Source organism: Vanellus vanellus (assembly GCF_965231255.1).
Source record: "Vanellus vanellus genome assembly, chromosome: 6".
In the NCBI taxonomy this organism is placed as follows: domain Eukaryota; kingdom Metazoa; phylum Chordata; class Aves; order Charadriiformes; family Charadriidae; genus Vanellus; species Vanellus vanellus.
The window spans coordinates 10,761-27,345 of NC_138911.1; the positions used below are offsets into that span (position 1 = coordinate 10,761).

Below are 16,585 nucleotides of genomic sequence, written 5' to 3' on the forward strand. Positions count from 1 at the left end.
AATATAGTAAAGAACAGGTTTTGAAAACATTATCCCCTCAGGTTGATTAAAAAATTTGATCTTCCCTACAGCAATTCCGTAGCTTCCTTGTGTAAGATCCTGCAGGCCGTCTGAGGGAACGTGTGACGGGGCAACACCATGCCCTCAAACACCCGCGCCCGCGGGAGCCACAGCCACCGGTCTCAAATCAGCCATCCAGAAGCATCATCCCACTGCAGTGGGGGAAAGGAGAGACACACACTGACAAAGAGTTTATTGCAACAGAATTTTATTCAATATTTTTATAAAAATACCCACTTAAAATTGTAAATACACTGCATGCTAAGAAAACTCAAATGGATATACCACGTTGTCATAAACCACGTTTCTTTGCGTTTTCCTCAGTATTTGAAGTTGCAAGATGGGCCACAGGTAGACTGGGTCCCAGGCGGGGAATGCCAAACTGCTGAGCTCGTGCGCTTGAAGTACCGAGGCTTGCTCTTACCAAAAATATCCTCCAGCTTCGGTCTTGGAATTAGCCCAAAGATTTGGTCAGCGTTCACCGAGTGATAGTATTGGTGTGAAATGGCTTGATTAAGCTGAGACCCTACGGGAACAACCACACCAGAGAAGCAGACTCTATAAAATGAGTTCCCAGTGCTCCGCCAAAGGAGCCCTTTCCCTTAGAGGCTCCACAACAGTTGCTCTTCTTCCACACTCGAAAACACTATTACCTCTACAGTGAGGGTGATTTACAGTTTTCCTGCTCGTTGCAAAGCTTTGAGCCCCACACCCCACCGCAGGTCGCCAGCAGCGCTTCTTCTAAGTTACTCTGCACTCTAGACATGCCAAACCCACCAGACCTTGGTTTCCCTCACCAGAAGTCACTACTAGTGAGCCCCCGCCATTCTTTTCACACCTTTGGATCCAAACACACGCGTGGAGCACTTTGGCTTAACTCCAACACGAGAGCACTTGCAGGAAAGCAGCTCCAGCCCCTCTCAGCGCTCAGAGACAGCAGCCACCAGCACTGCTGAAGCCTCACACGCTCCCAGGCTGCGCTCTGGGGAAGCCGAGACTGCACCAAGGGAATCTGGAAAGTTCCAGATTAAAGGAAGCTGAACTAAACTCGGCACCTACCATCAGCCCAGGCAGGGACAGGCTTCCGAGGCTCGTTCTCGTCATCTGTGGAGTCATCACTGTTCAGATCCATCCCATAGTCATTTTTGTTTACCTTTGGGGATCTGGACTCCTTTGTGCCCATCGGGGTCACTAGGCAGGATGGGGAGAGAGGTTTCTGGAACCAGAGACAGCCCGGATTAGAGCAGGAAGCAGACCTGCCCCTGGGGCCGGGGCAGGCTGCCCACCAGCCCCTGCAGCCTGACCCTCTGCAGGCACCTCCGCGCTCCGACACCAGCAAGACCAGCAGGTTGTGCTCAGGCCCCAGCTTCGGTCCCCCAGCGAGATGCCGTTGAAGCACGCACCGTGTGAGGCTGCTGCCTAGATAAGCCATGAGTTGAGAGGCGAGTTCCCAAAGCCACGTGCCGGGCAGGGAACTCCACTGTAAAGGGAAGGCAGCTCGAAACAAGAGCCAACATCCGACTTCCTAGAGCAGATGCACCGCCCACACTCATTTTTGCCCCTAGTTCAAACAGCAGGGGAGCCAAAAAGGTCACCTACCTGTGTACGGGAAGCCTTTGATCTGCACACTAACTGGAACATCTATAATATTCCTACCTGACATCTAGCTTGAGTTGAGATTTTCAGTAAAACCCAGAAGTGCTCAAATCCTTTTGGCTTTTTTTTTTTTTTTTTAAAAAAAAAAAACCAACAACAACCAACCAAACCCTGAACTTCGCTACGAAACCATGCCCCCGACAGCCGGGCTGAAGCACGGGACTGCGTGCTGCGGCAGGGACTGCAAACCGCAGCGCTGAAACAGCCGCTTGCCATCCCTGCAGCCTCCAAGCTGCCAGGAAGAGCCTGCCAGTACCCGGCCGGGAAAAAGCCAGGGCTGCGCTTCACAGTGAAGCTGCAGGTCAGAACAGTGCAAGCCAAAGCTCAGAGACCTCCCGGCTTTGCGCTGAGGAACAGGGCTGACGAGAAGACCCGACAGTTGCAGGTAGTACAGGAGTACCTAGAGGTGCCGACCAGCGAATAAAGCAGGAAGGCAACCCTAATTCCGCAGGACACTTTGCATTAAGGGAATGCAGAAGTATACACACATCTGTACAAATACAAAAACTGCCACTGTGCTCACTGAGCTGAGCTACTTTTAAAACTTCTCCCCTCCTTTTTTTTGTAGAAAAGCCTTAGAAGAACATACCATGTATGTCTAACTACTTGGTTATGCACACATGGCTCTATCGCTCACACCCTTTCACACGTTTCGAGGCAGATGTGGTTTTCATTCTCCAGAGCTCTGACGCGAGTCACAGCGTGGAGAAGCCCAGCAGCAAGAAGAGGAGCCAGTCAGCCCCAAGACAAGAAAGCTTACCGGCAGAGGCAGTACTCAAGCCTGTTCGCCTCCGAGCAGCTTTTTCTCCACCCCCCCCGTTACCAGGTCCCAGCAGCTCCAGTTCAGCCGGGCTCCTGGGACCCAGCGGCCAGCGCCGCCCCGGGTGCTGCAGGCTGAGCTGACGCCTCAGGACGTGCTGCCATCCTGTGGCCATTTCCAGCATCTTTTCCAAGACAAAACACTTGTTTTTCCTTCAGGTTCCCGCTGTGCTGAGCTCTCAGCCAAGCGCCCAAGAAGACAGACATCCCCTCCCTCCGCACAGATGCCCGTTAAACCCCAACAGCCTACACTGGAGGATTTAATTTCCTGCTCCATCACTGACGGATAACAAACCTGCAGGCTGGCTCCAAACCACAGGAGCCAATTAGGCACCGCAGACTCATTTTATTTGAGGGCTCTGCTGGAACCAGGACTCACCTTTACAGATTTGCTCAGCCATGTGCCAGAGACAGGAGTCAATGCTTCTGGTTGCTTGATTTTCTTCTCCTCTCTCAGCTGCTGCCGGGGCTCCTGCAGACCATCTTCCTCCTGTTAAGACGCAAGAATTAAGTCATTCTTCATCTGCATTCACCCAAGCAAAACCACCAGACCGTCTCTGGAACTGAGCTGTATTTTCTGGGGCCCTTGCAAAAAAGTCCTCAGTCTCTCTGTGTCTTCTGCAGAAGAAAAACCAAACCCAAGACTCAAAGATAAAGCAACTCCTGTCTTTGCTCAGATTGAGATCAACAGGGTCTCTAGGGCTCATGCTCACCTTTACCGCTTTGAGCCAGGGATTAGAAGCCACGGCAATGGATTCCGGTGGCTTGGCGCTCTTCTGCCCAGGCAGCTGCTGCAGCTCTTTTGGGTTCTCTTCCTCCTAATAAAGAGAAGAAAGTTTCACTGCTTAAACTCCTTTTCAACCCAAACCACTTTATCTAGGAGTTTCTTCTCCCGTACCACTCCTCAGGGAAGAGCTAACAGGCGGGCAAGAGCTGCAGACACTTTGAATTACACTCAGCTTCTCTCCTGTCTGGAGGAGCTCTGCTGTGGCTCACTCCAGCCCAGTCACTGGCAACACATGAATAACTCAAAGCTTCATTAAAATGATACAGCACAAATAGGAGTTTGAGAGTCGGACCTAGTGAGTAGGGGCAGCAAGAGCAAAGACAGGAGGAGGAACTTATCCTTCACTGAAGTAGCATCTGGGGGGTGATTTTTTAGTAATCACAAAGAAGAACGAACGGCGTTAAGAGGAGAAAGAGTGGAAAGAAAACATTACTGTGATATTTTGAAACAAACAGTCTCGACTTTAAGCCATAACATTCTTTGTATAAATGCAAATGATGTTACACAAAGCCATATGATACCTCAAGTTTGTTATGGGGATCACATCCTCCAAATACAGTGAGTGAATGTAGTAGGAAAAAAATAAATCTCTTACTAATTTCCATATTCATTTAAGTATCAGTGAATGCCATTTGGAGGTGTTCTTCAAAGTGCCATTGTATGGCTGTCATCCATCTTGTGATGGGGCTGAGAAGGCTCACCTGTTAACAAGAAAACAGTCAACCCCAGCTTTAGCAAGAGTTGGCTTATTCTTGCACAAACCCCAACTCCTTATCATAAGGTTTGGCTCATCATCGGTTTTCTTGTACTTGTTCCTCTAAATACGATAATAGCAAATGACAAAACCTTAAACAGTAACAGCTCTTGGAAAACAAGTCTGATCTTAAAATAAGTCTGTATACCCTATGCCTTACTAGTTCACAACAGAGAAGCTGTTCCAAGACCACTTCCACTCCCCACCTTTAAGTGTTTTTCAGTAAATGCTGCTGACTCCGGCTGTGCGTGGGGGGGCTTCTCTTTCCCTCGCTGTTTGTGATCCCTGGGGAAAAAATCTATGATTTAGTTATAGAGGAAAGCATGTCCACCTCTCCCCCACCAAGCATTCCTATATTCAGCACCCCAAACCACTGGGACAGCCTGGCACTCACACCACCCTCCCAATTTCAGTAACACTATTTATATTTACTGCTTCACCATGCCTGGCACCAAGTCCCCTCCTCCAGGATAGAAACAAGCCAATACCTCTCCTTCACTTGTTCCACCTGTTGCTGCTCTACAAGGTTTTTCAGTTCCAAGACTTTCTTTCCTTTTCCTTCATCCTCCCTCCCTTTCTGCAGCGGTTCTTGCTGCTCAAATTCATCTTCCTCCTGAAGAAGAAAGAAGAAAACCCTTCTAACCCTCCAGCTCAAGCGGGGGAAGATGGGAGAACGTGCAGCAAATGCTCTGAGACAACCTGCACTTGTTATATCTCATTCTTACTTCCCATGGCCTGCCCACCAGTTGGGTGCTCACTCCCTTCTCCCCCCACAGGTACCCTTGTGTTCAAACCCAACATCAACTCTCGAGACAGAGCTCTTGCAGCATGGACCCCAAAACCCCCACAGCAAGAGAGGCAGTAACCCTTCCCCATCCCACCAGTCGGAACAGTGCACGGGTTCCCTGCTACTTCTTTCCTTTTCTACGTGCAGGAGGGACCTGGAGTTGCTCTTACCACCCCCAGCGCTTTCTGCTTCTGTGCGTCAGCTTCCCCGTGCTTCTTCAACAGTTTTTTCTTGCTCCGCTCCTCTGCCACTTTCTCTTCCCGCCCTTGTGAGAGGCGCACCTGAGAAAGCCACACGCGTCTGCTCTGCCGCCCCCGAGGACACACCTCGCAGCCTTGTCCAAGCGCAGGACGGGGACTGCTTCTGAAGTCCGAAGCCTGCGATACTCCAGGTCCTAACAAGACCCAGAACCCCACTCCCAGCAAGCGGCACACGTGCATTGGATTTAGCACCAACCTTGTGCAGCAGCGAGTCCACCGCTCGCTACAGGCTGTGTGAAGAGACACCCATCGCTTGGACTGACAGAAGAAAGGAGCAGAGACCATTACACAACCCCAGGATACGTTTCCATCTTGTGATTCTCTGCAGAACGAGGGGATCTGGCATCTGGTTTCCGCTTTGCCTGCGGCGCTGCTGTCGACTAGCCGAACCACAGCATGAACCAGGGATGTGAAAGCTGCCTGAGCCCCAGAGACACAGCTCCTTTGCCGGAGCTCTGTCCCGGCAGAAGCACCAGCATGTCCGCAGCAGCGGATCAGCCCAGGCTGGGTGTGCTTTCAGCTGCTCAGGTTTTGGGAAAGGCTGAAAAGGGCACAGTTCCTTTGTTTTCTAAGGCCGACCCTTTCTAAAGGTAACTTAGCCCACCCTTCAAAATGCACAGCCATCCTTCCCCCGGAGGCTGCTGCGGCTCCAACTCAGCCTGGCGCAGGCTCCCTCCGTCCCACAGAACCCGTGCGGTTGTACAAGAGCAGCAGCACTGCCTGCATGCAGCCATCAACGGCCCATCTCCGCACGCTCTTCACCTTCTACCTGTCCTCAAAAGCGGGCCAGACAAGGCTTTAAAAACCAAACACGATACAAACACACACAGAGCCAAGTCTACTAGTCATGAGCATCCCTTGCATGCTTGGTAGCTATTTTTTCCCACCGTGTCTTTGCAGCCCCCGGCAAGCGCCGTGGTTTCACTGTGTGTGATGTTTCACGCGAGCAGCTCACGCTGGCCACGCTACAAGCTGAGTAAGGCTGTCTCATCTGCAGGGCCTGCTCACAGGACAGTCAAGGGATGCTGCCACATTCCTTGAACGCAAAGCACCATAAACACTGCGTGTCAGAACAGGAATGTTTAGGAACACTGCAGAGGTGTGGAGAACAAAAGCCTCCTCTTGTTAGACAGTATTTCAGTGTCTCTGATGCAGACTTACCCACCACCTGGTTAGTCACCATCAGCAGCAACCCTGTGCTTGCACATATCATGCCAGTGGCCTGCTTGCACCCTTTTGGTCTCACAGCTCACCAAGATAATGTCACTGTACTGAGTGGTCCAAAGCTTGGTCAGCCTTCTTACCTTATCATCATTCTGCAAGATCTTCTGCTCCATCCGCTTTTTCTTCTCTTCTTCCATTTGTTCCACCCGCTCTCGAGCCTGCAGTGCCTTCCTCAGGCGCTCTTCCCTCTTCCTGGGCAGTGTGCACGCAAGAAGGGCTCGTTAGTTTTGTCTGCTAGCGCAGAGGGTGACGGGGAAACAGGGACTTGCCATGGTAATTGGGCAAAACAGTTGTGCTGCCCGACTTGCTTTGGCTGAGCTGAGCCTCAGCTCACTCCTGGGTTAAGCTCAGGCATTATCCGGTGCTTCGCACCAGTGCAGTCCTTACTGCAGCGAGCCATGAACAGCAGCGCTCAGGGTGCCCAGGCACCATCGCTTGCAAAATGCTCCTTTCAAGTGTGAGGCACAAAGCACGGCACAGCGGTGCTGCCCGCCCGGCAGGGAGGGCCTCCAGAGCAATTCTGTGCTGAACCAGGGACAGAGCAAGAGGTAAGAGACTCAACTCACTGCTTCATTTCTGCCTGCCGCCGTCTCTTCTCCTCCTCCACTTTCTTTTTCCTCTGTTCCTCAGCCTCCTGCTTCTTCCTGAGGCTTTCCAGTCTCTGCCGCTCCTTCTCCTGAAGGGAGATGAGTTCAGAGTATAGGGATTGCCAGGGCCTGTTTCCACCCTCAGGCTGCTTGTGCACAGGCAGCTGCGAAACAAAGAAGTCGCTGCCAGAGTCATATTCACCCACACACCGGGATGGGAAGCGAGTAGCAGGGAAGAAACAACACAGGTTTGGCAACAGTGCTTACTCAACTAATAAGAGCAGAAGAGTCATGGGTATAGGAGGGAAACACCTCAATCCTTCAGCTGCAGAGAGTATGTTTAGGCAGGGAACAGCACGCTCCTGCTGTAGGTGACTACCCGTAGCAAGTGCTCCTTGCCTGGGACAGCATTACCTACGGCAGCAGCTGGCAGAATGGGGGAGAAGGGGCACAGCACAAGTAGTCTTGTTAAAGGCCAAAAGGTTTCCTCACAGTTCCCAGCCCCAGCAGAACACACCTGCGAAGAGATCCTGCCACCTCACCACTGGTGTGGCCAGTTTACTTATCTGGCCAGAGCGCCGCGTGGATGCCAGCGTGAGGGAAAGAGCTGGCAGTGCCCGTGAGGCAAGCGGCACAGCCATTACCACCTTCCAGCCCCCACGGTTAAGGGTGTCATTACTTACAACAAAGTCTCCCTGTAGAGAAGAGACAAAAAATAATTAACCCCCCTTCACAGCACAGGTGCCCCCTTCCGAGCTGCAGCTCCTTACCAGTAGGCGGTAGACAACCCGCTGCCTGACCCCACACTGCCCGTCTTTCAGCCCTGCAGCAGCCAATTATGCAAGACACAAGGGCAGACTCCTACGGCAAAGGGAAAAGCTTCCTACTTTCCTACGGTTCAACAATCTCAGGATATAAAATGTTTCTGCTGACTACAGATAGAGCAGCTGAGGTTTCTCTGCACGTGAGGAAGGTTTGAGGATTGGTGCTAAAGACCCCTGGCCAGTAACAATGTGTGTGGACTACACAAGGCAACACCAACCAGTTTCCCCTCCCCAGGGAGGCTGAAGTAGAGTTGTGAGGCCGTTTTGCTACAAGGACCTGCACTGATCCACAGCAGCAGCCAGAACTAGGAATACGTTTCTCTTTTTCTAAGCAAACAGTCCCTTCTGCCACTCTCCCAAACCTGATGCCCTCCTCCAGCCCTGCCAGGGAAGGTGGGACTCTGACGTACCTTAAGATCAGGTCGGGTGGGAGTATTGCGTTTGATGAAGTTCTTTATGACACCTCCACGTCCTGCGGGCCCCGGGCTCGTGAGCAGCTGGTTTCGCTGCACAGCCTGCAGGAAGTTTTTCAATGGTCTAACAACCTACAGGGAGAAGATATAGGGAAGTCAGTACCTGCCGGGGAAAGGGAGGCAAAGGGCCACGGCAGCCACGCACCTTGCTAGCTGGAGAGGAAGAAGCTGGAGTTTGGTTTGCTGAACTCTTGTGCTTGTCATCCAAAAGGAAAAGGGTCTGACCCCCTGGCTGCTGCCCGTTCCACATCACGCCCATTGCTTGTTTATAGCTTCTTGTCCTGATGGCATTAGCAAGAGGCACATTAGATGACCATGACGCTCCCCAGTCTTTCCAGAAACATCTACCTGCTGTTACACACTTCCCTCTGCCTGCTCGCTGCCACCAGAGCTCCCAGGAACTCAGCCAGCCCTGTGGCAGGCACACCACCCAGGCGCGAATGGGGACAGCAGAGGCACACGACAACAACTTGCTCATGGAACGCCCCAGTTCCAGAGCAGTTATGTGCAGCATCACTCCGAGTCCCAGCGAGCAAGAAGTCTTTGTTCTATCTGGTATTTACAGCACAAGACAGGCAGGACCCCTGTGTGTCTGCAGCTAGCCAGGCTAGCTCACCTCTCCGGCAGGGTTCCGCGGGCTTTGTAAATACTTCAGATGCTCAGAGATTTATCTGTGTCAGAAATGACTGCACGTGCATCCCCCAATTCCAGGGGAAAACGGGGGGGACAACCTCACTGCACAGTTGGGGCCCAATCCAGCAGCAGCCCTGAGGGGGGCTGCAGATCCTGACCCATCCACGTGAGAAGAGAGGTTACTGTTACCCCCTTCCCATCCGCTACCCACAGTAAATTCACCCCGGCAAAACCAGGACAGGAGACTGAGGGCAAAGCTAAAAGCAGCTGAAATCTCACGTGAAACACCAGTAATACAAGTAGTGAGGAAACAAGTCAGGTATTCCAGACACTTGCACAAGATAAAAATAAACAAGTCAGTCACCTACTCACGTTGCCTCCTGAAGCTACTCCCGCACCACCCCTTTATGAGCCACTCGGAGTCACATCTAAGCAGAGTTAATCGTGCTAGCTTAGTCACCTTTGCTGCTGTGTGCATGAACTCATGCGTCTGCTTCCCAAGCCTGACCCGGGTCCCAGACCCAAACAAGGCTCAAGAAGTCACATGGAACTCCCAGAAGACAAGATCTGGCCAAAGAAGATTTGAAAACTATATTGGAAGGTAGGGAAACAAACACCCAAAGCTTTTTAAACAAATTACTTCAAAGGCCAGGCCCAAGTCCTTCCCGACCACTGGCTCATTCCTCCTCCTTGCAAATGTCTCATACCAGATGCGTGGGGGATTCTCCTGGGACTTGGCGCAGTGGGGTTGTTGCTGGTTCTTGTTCTGGGGTTCACCGTTTGGATTTACACAGCTCCCTGCGAAGAAACCTGTGGTTAGCACCACACGCAAAGCATCCTGCAGGGCTCCGATTCTTGTCTCCAGCTCTCGCACGCTCAGAGCCCTGTAGCACAGAACCAAACTGAGAAACCAGAAGCCTGGACAGCTACCTGGAACATCAGCGTTGTGTGCGTATGCTGTGGAGCATGCTGTAGTACGCACAGACCCTGAAAGGCCACAACCTGTCTCACCAAAAGGCCTCTAGCTACTCTTCCCTCCGCTCCAGCTGCTTCCCAGATCCTACAGTTCCCATAGGGGATAAACAAAAAGCCTGAAACCTCCCTCTCCTTGCTTTGAGGAACAGCAAATAATCGGGACCTGTAAATCCTCACGTAACTGAACCCAGAGGAAAGGGATGTCAAGGCGCTCTACCAGAAGGTTGCACCACGCAGACTCCAGGTCTAAGAGCATTCTCCTTTCAAAGTGTCCCCACTTACTCATTAGGCAGACTGAAGTTGGACAGGACAGCATTTCTCTCAAGGCTTGGAGACATTTACAGATGTCCTTGCTTACCTAATTGCATGTCTCACCTTTTCAGGAGATCAAAGCTTTACCTGAAAAATTACCTGGACTGGTCAGAGGTGGTTTTGTTTCAACACAAGTCCCAGAATTTCCACAAACCCTCCCTGGTCTGTGTGTCTTTGGGGCTTCATGCAAGAAAAACAAGATCAACTCAAAATTACCTTTGCTGTTCCCTGCCTGCTCAGGAGGAGGTAAGTGCTGTGCAGGAGGGCTGGCAGCTTCTGTACTTTTGCTTGAAATGAGGATGTCTTCAGGAGTCTGCAGGAAAAGGAAACAAGCATTCTCTTCGCACATTTGCTCCCAAGAACAAGGCTACCATGGACCCGCTGCCCTGAAAGAGCCAGTCACTTCCAACTGAATCCACCTGCCAGGCTAGGGTCTGCTCCTCTCTCAAGCAGAGCTGTGCTGCACGGACACTGACTGGCTCATTTCGGTAACAGGGGGTCTGCTCGTGAAAAAACAGCCTCGGCAGGAAGGACAATCGCCCAGCACTTCTCAGCCAGATCAGGAGTTTTACTGAAGCTGGACTTCAAAATCAAAGCACCTTGAGAATGACAGGCAGCTTCTACACACCTTGGAGACACCAGTTTTCAAACTACAGATATTCCAGTCCCAAAAGAGAATTTCCTGTAAAGTGTTTCAGGTTACAAGATCATTAGGTGCTTTAAGTACCATTACGGTACATTCACAGGAGGTCAAGCAGAGAAGCTGCTGCAGCACAGCGTCCTCGCGTGCTACGAGGCTGCTGCACACAAGCTGTGCCTTCCCCTACCTGCTAAGCTGCCACCAGCGACCACCACACAACCCAGAGCAGAGCCACCTGCCCATTCCCACTGATGCTTCCCAACCGCACCGGGGAGCTGTTCTGAAGCAGAGCCCACTCCTCTCTCTGCTGGGCTAGTTTTCACCTCAGCTGGCTCGCAGCACCACCCCCCAAGATGTTTCTGCCAGCTCAAAGGCGGGGATGGGTCCCTCTGTCCTGCTAACACCGCAGGCTTACGCCAGCTTGCTGCGCACACAGCCTCAGCGGCCAAGGAGATCATATTAGCTTGAGCTGCCCTCCTGATTTTTGCAGCTCAAACCAGCCATGCGACAGAATCAGGCTAAGAATACACAGTCAATTACCAAGCCCAGGTGACTCCTGGGAACCTGGCCAAGCGCCTCCAAAAGCTCCATCTTGAAGAGGCCTTATCAAGGCACAAGGTGTCTCTGCCCACCAGGAGACAGAGTGCCAACCAGCTTACCCAGCTGCCTGGGCATTAGAAGGGCAGCACTGGCCAACTCAGCAGCACCTTCGCCGAGCTCGAAGGGACAGAACGACCCTTGGCCACACTCCCTGCTTCCAGGGGCAACGCTCAGCAAAAGGGATCAGCTTGGGCAAGATATCCAGACAGCTTGTAGGTTGTTCCTTAGAACTTACCTTTTCACTTGGGGGATTCAGTTCCGGTCCAGGTCTGTAAAAGAAAAACTATTTTAATTATTTCAGCCCTCTGAAGGGCGAGTTACAGGCGACAGAAGTATGACGAAGCCGGCGTATGGGACCCCAAGGGAAGCCCAGCTAAACCTAGGTACATCCAGAGCACAAGCCCGTTTCAGCCAGGCCACACAGAGGGGCAGCTGTGACTTCTTCTGGTGGGCCGTTCCGTCACATTACTGAACAACACACTGATGAGCTTTGTCCCCTCCTGCAGAGCTTCCATAGAACAGGTAAAAAGGAAGCTCCCGAGCCTCAGGCTGAGCCTCACCCGCCCACCTTTCAGATCAGACCACAGCTGACTGACCCCCAGCACCGCCGGGCATTTGGAGGCTGGTTCCAGCCGGGAATCCCAGGACCCGATTCATACGACGCCAGCCAACGCCAGGCAGAGCAACTGGCAGCCTCCCAGGCCTTACGGCGTAGGCTGCACCCCACCCTGGCGGGGCCATTAACCTCACCGTGCTCTGAACACTGACTTCTGAAAAGGAAGGGCTGTGCCTGAACAGCACAAACTCGCAAATATCCACCAGCCCAACGTGACAACATCACCCAAACAGTCCGTTACAAAACCGGTCCTATATCTGTAATATAAAAGGGACCCATAGAGCTTCCTTGCAGGGTTTTCTGTGGTTTCTCACCCCCTGCTTTACATGGTAGCCTCACCTCACACTGCTGGTCGCATCTTCTTCCACAAAAACCTCCAAGGAGCTTTGGCCTGGAGGAGAAAAACATAAGCTAGCTCAGGGATTTCATTCTGAGGCTTCCCAAGAGCAGGAACGTGTGCGTGGTAGAGCTCAGGTCTCTGTGCAGGCTTTCCTCCCAGGGAACACGCCGATTGCTCATCTCAGCTTTCCACACCAGCACTACCACCTCCCTCAAGTGTCACTGACAAACTGGTGTAGGCTGGGAAGGCAGAGATCTGAAGCAGCAGCTCCTCTGCCTGCAGCCTGCTCCAGCTGCACAAACACGCTCCCGCCTGTGTCAGAGATAGCATTTCCCAGTCAATTGACTTCAGCTCCTGCCTCCCTAACATGGTTTTAAGCAGAGATTTGGTCGATTTAGGCTGATTTCATTCCCCTCATAACACCACCTAGCTGAAAGTGTTATAACAAATGCCTAGATGCAGTGTGACTCAAAGCTGACAAAACTAAATACCAAAGGCCTCAGTGCTTTATTAGAAGCCAATCTGACTTCAGAAGCAATGACTTTAGAAAGTCCACATAGCAAAACCTTCCCAGTAGTGGGAGCAGAGGATACAAGGAGTTTAGTGCTACCAGGAATAGCCTGGATTTCTGAATCTTGTTTCCTCCGATGACTGTGCTATTTGGTTTGCAGTCCGTCCGCTCTTCTGCCTTCACCCAAAAAGCATTTAAGTTCCTCTGCCAATTTCAGCCTAATTTCAGGGGTGGAAACATTCAGCTCCTATAGATTTTTTTTTTTTTTTTTTTGAAGAGTTGGCAGAAGACAGGCAAATTAAAGCCCCTCCCCGGGGAATGCAATAGTTTCTTCTGATCGGCCAAACTGCACACGTGCCTCAAACCAGCCAGACCGCATTCTCCCTTTGGCTCTTGTTTTCTTTGCCCATCCGCAACACATGTAACCCAACCTCCAGCCCCTGTGCCTACGCCCCAGCAGAAGCTTCCTTCACCTGCTGCAGCAAAACACGGCCTGAGACTTGGTCTGACAGCAGATGAGGACCTGAAGATTGCACCCCAAATGGGTGGAAGCCACAAGGCCTAACAACAAGGAGACTAAGATGAGCCAGAGCAAGCAACGATGAGCAGCTCAGCTCCCACACCAAAGCTGAGAAGCCGATTCAGCCAAATGAATGCACTGAAGGAAACTTACAGCTCACTCTGCTGGAGGCAGAGGATGATTCTCGAGACGCTGCCTTCTTTGAAATGGCCCTGCTGATAGACCTCCGGATCATGCTCTCTCTTTTGCTGGCCAGTGAATATTTTTCTGCCAAGGAGGTCCTATGGCTCTTGTTGGGGCCTCCCACAAGGCTTCGGCGTCCAGAGCAACGGCGCATTTTGGAACTCACTGTAGTCATTTTGCTGTCAGAGTCCTGGCAAAGCACCTTTTTGAGGCCTTGAGGAGACTGATCTCCTTGGAGCACGGCAGGATCTCCATTTCTAGCAGCCTTGGGAGTGGAGGTACTTGCTCTTTTGGGGGGCGCCTCCTCCCCCTCACGCACTGTCTGGCCACTAGGGACTGCGGTGACAGAAGACATGCTGTGCAGTTCAGTGGCTGCGTCCCCCTTGGGCAACTGCTCCCCCGTAATAGCCTTACGGGCGGCATCACCGATATCGGCACCCTGCGTGCAGTCCTGACAATCTGTCTGCGCCATGGGACCTTCTGCTGGCCATTTTCCAGTCAGTGCTGGGAGCTCAGTTTTAACGCTGGCCTGAGACCTCACCGCACAGTCGGGCACAGGCACCTCCTCCCCATGACAGCCAGGGTTCCGGGGCTGCTCTTTGCTGTCGCGCTTTTGGGAACTTGGCTTGATGCCACTTCTCCTTCTGGACAACCTTAAATAAAAACAGTTTTAAATGAAGCGATGAAGAAGTCTCCTGCTCCCAAAGAATTTTTAGAGACAAAAAGCAGACAAGTTTGGAAGTGAACCTGCAGGCTTCTTCCCTCCACCATTCCCCCTCACAACCCATCTTTTATCACTGGCAAAATGCAGGAGCTGAACCTTGAGAGCTTGCAGATGTGCTCTGGCAGATGTAGCTGGAACAATTTAGAAATTGCTGCTTACTGCTCTCTGCTGCCTGCAAGATGTTTTTTGCTGGACATTACCACTCTATAGCATAGCCAGGGATGCAGGGCACGTACCCCCACTGCAATCATCCCAGCTATCAGCCTGGTGTGCTGGCTTGACTCACAATTAAAGGTTGTATCATACGGACACAAACTGCAGCAGCTGAGGTACCAGGACACTTGTTGCTCTTTGCAGACAGTAACCCACAGCCCCAGACAGCGCAGACATCAAGGGATGGTAAAGTCATACTGGTACAACCAACTCCGCTCTGTTTGCCTTGAGCGAAGCACAACCATCCACACAGGGAGGGATTTTGGATCAAAGATATCGCAGGCTCTCATGGTCAACTCCATGTGGAAGCCTCCCTTGTAGAGATCTACAAGATCCCGGCTAGAAACAGAAGGCTCTACCGCTCTCTGGCAGGCTGCTCGGTATAAAACACACCCCCAGCGCTGGGGAGGCGGGGACCCACGTGCTGAGGACACATCCATTGCTCTAAAGGCAGAGTTTGCGAACAGGCTGGCAAACACAGCAATGCCGCCAATACACGCGGTACCCGACAGCATAATGCTGAGGAAGGCAACAACAACAACAACGAAACTTTTACAGTTAGGACTAATGAATTCTTCGAATTACTGTTATTTAAGAGAAAAATTATCAGGTACAGTAAATGCCTCCAGCTCTATTGCTTCAGTTAAACCCAACCAACCACGTAGAGGCTTGGGGAACCTCAGCAGTGAAATCCTCTTTGCTCTATTAGGTAACTTGCCACGAGAGGATGGAGCCACACACTTGACCAGCAAGTCAAGGAGATCAGGTGGACAAATGCAAAATCAAAGGACAACTTTGGTCGTCCAGAAAAAGGCAGCTTCTGATGCCAAAGCAACCCAGAGGTAGCCAAGCAAAGGGTGGAGACTGGAGACAGACGAAATGGAGAGCTATTGCGGAAGTACACAACAGCTGGAAAAGGCAGCTAAGAAAACCCGCTGCGGCATAACAAGGTTTTACAGCCCCGGCACACGACCACCAGCAAGCAGGGACTTGTCCTACTGCCAGTATCCTCCTTCCAGCCTCGTTCTCTTAATTTCTCATTCTGACCTCTAGCAAGAAGAGGGACCTTTTGCTAGAATTAGCTAAAAAGACTACTAATTGGGAAATGTGTAACTAACATTACACTAAGAAATGGGGTTTAAAAGACATACCAAGAAAAACAGAGCAAGGAAAACAACAACGGCCTGACCCTGCAGGACAGAGCAGAACGTGCTGAACCACAGCATGAGCTTCCTGTTGATGAATGATCACCCGCTCACCCAGGCATTTTGTCACATGAGCAGATGTGTCTCAAAACTAAGTTTAAACAAGGAAAAATACATGCAAGGCTCGTCTTCTTCAGGGGAGCAATCCAGCTGCTACCTGAAAACTAACAGTATGTCTTAAGAGCTCTCCCTGTTTAGATCCGCAACATTTTCTTCTCCTGCCCTCCTTTACCACACACACGCATGAACTTCCCACGCTTCCTTACTATTCTTGCTGTTCTCTCCATCCTCCATGTCTGGTTTCTAACAGTCTTTTATTTCTAACCCTTCCTGTCCAACTTCTGTGGATTTTTCACCACAGTTATCAAAATTTAAGTGCCTTAATGCATAAACAGTTTACTACTGCGTGCCCAGTGACGAGGTCTGGGCCACACTACGGCAACTGTCAGCATGCCTGTGCTCAGCTCACAGCATAGGCTTTGCCGAGGGTCAGCCGCCTTGCCGCTGACTGCAAGGTGGGAGCGGCTACGGAGTCAGCTACCACAAACCACTGGCATCAAGGAAGTTAATTAGCATCACAGCCATCCCTGACCACACACGCAATTAATCATGCCCTACACCATCCTGCCTTGGCATCTATTTGCAGGCAGCTGTTGTCTACTTCAGACTGGTTTTAAAAACCTGAAGTACAGTTGGTTCTAAGCAAATAACTTGGAATTTCCACTTCAGTTTCACTGCTTGTCCCTTCGAGCCTTTCTGCCTGCCAGTTCAGAGAATGGCTGTGGACATCCAGCCTCCGCGTGTCACTGGTGGCAAATTCCATTGTCAGGTTCTCTCAGGCACCAACGCAAAAGTTTAGGGAGTGAACACCAGTAGCAACCT

The 16,585-nt window shown here is 51.5% G+C and overlaps 2 protein-coding genes across 2 annotated transcripts; both read right to left on the minus strand.

Moving 5' to 3' along the window:
• Nucleotides 1-257: 257 nt before the first annotated feature.
• On the minus strand, nucleotides 258-9,252 carry LOC309673095 (inner centromere protein-like). The gene is made up of 13 exons (XM_082484807.1): nucleotides 9,229-9,252; nucleotides 8,377-8,512; nucleotides 8,169-8,303; nucleotides 7,618-7,629; nucleotides 6,914-7,023; nucleotides 6,428-6,539; nucleotides 5,034-5,144; nucleotides 4,565-4,689; nucleotides 4,283-4,361; nucleotides 3,249-3,353; nucleotides 2,915-3,025; nucleotides 1,120-1,276; nucleotides 258-586 (listed from the first exon to the last, which is right to left on the minus strand). The coding sequence occupies exons 2-13, from the start codon at nucleotides 8,488-8,490 to the stop codon at nucleotides 381-383; spliced, it is 1,377 nt and encodes a 458-aa protein (XP_082340933.1). The 5' UTR covers nucleotides 8,491-8,512; nucleotides 9,229-9,252; the 3' UTR covers nucleotides 258-380.
• LOC309673267 (uncharacterized protein) lies at nucleotides 8,745-14,033 on the minus strand (the record flags this gene model as incomplete). Its single annotated transcript, XM_082485005.1, has 4 exons — nucleotides 8,745-8,783; nucleotides 9,505-9,748; nucleotides 12,347-12,398; nucleotides 13,532-14,033. 4 exons carry the CDS (start codon nucleotides 14,031-14,033, stop codon nucleotides 8,745-8,747), a joined length of 837 nt encoding a protein of 278 aa, XP_082341131.1.
• Nucleotides 14,034-16,585: the final 2,552 nt, after the last annotated feature.

What these genes read in the sequence shown, in the direction of transcription:
- LOC309673095 (XM_082484807.1), bottom strand. Translation starts at nt 8,490, where the DNA reads ATGGGCGTGATGTGGAACGGGCAGCAGCCAGGGGGTCAGACCCTTTTC. An exon ending in AGCAGAAAGCGCTGGGGGTG is followed by an intron (nt 4,690 to 5,033) that starts GTAAGAGCAACT and finishes TTTCTTCTTCAG; the next exon opens with GAGGAAGATGAATTTGAGCA. An exon ending in CCTGGCTCAAAGCGGTAAAG is followed by an intron (nt 3,026 to 3,248) that starts GTGAGCATGAGC and finishes GCGTCTTAACAG; the next exon opens with GAGGAAGATGGTCTGCAGGA.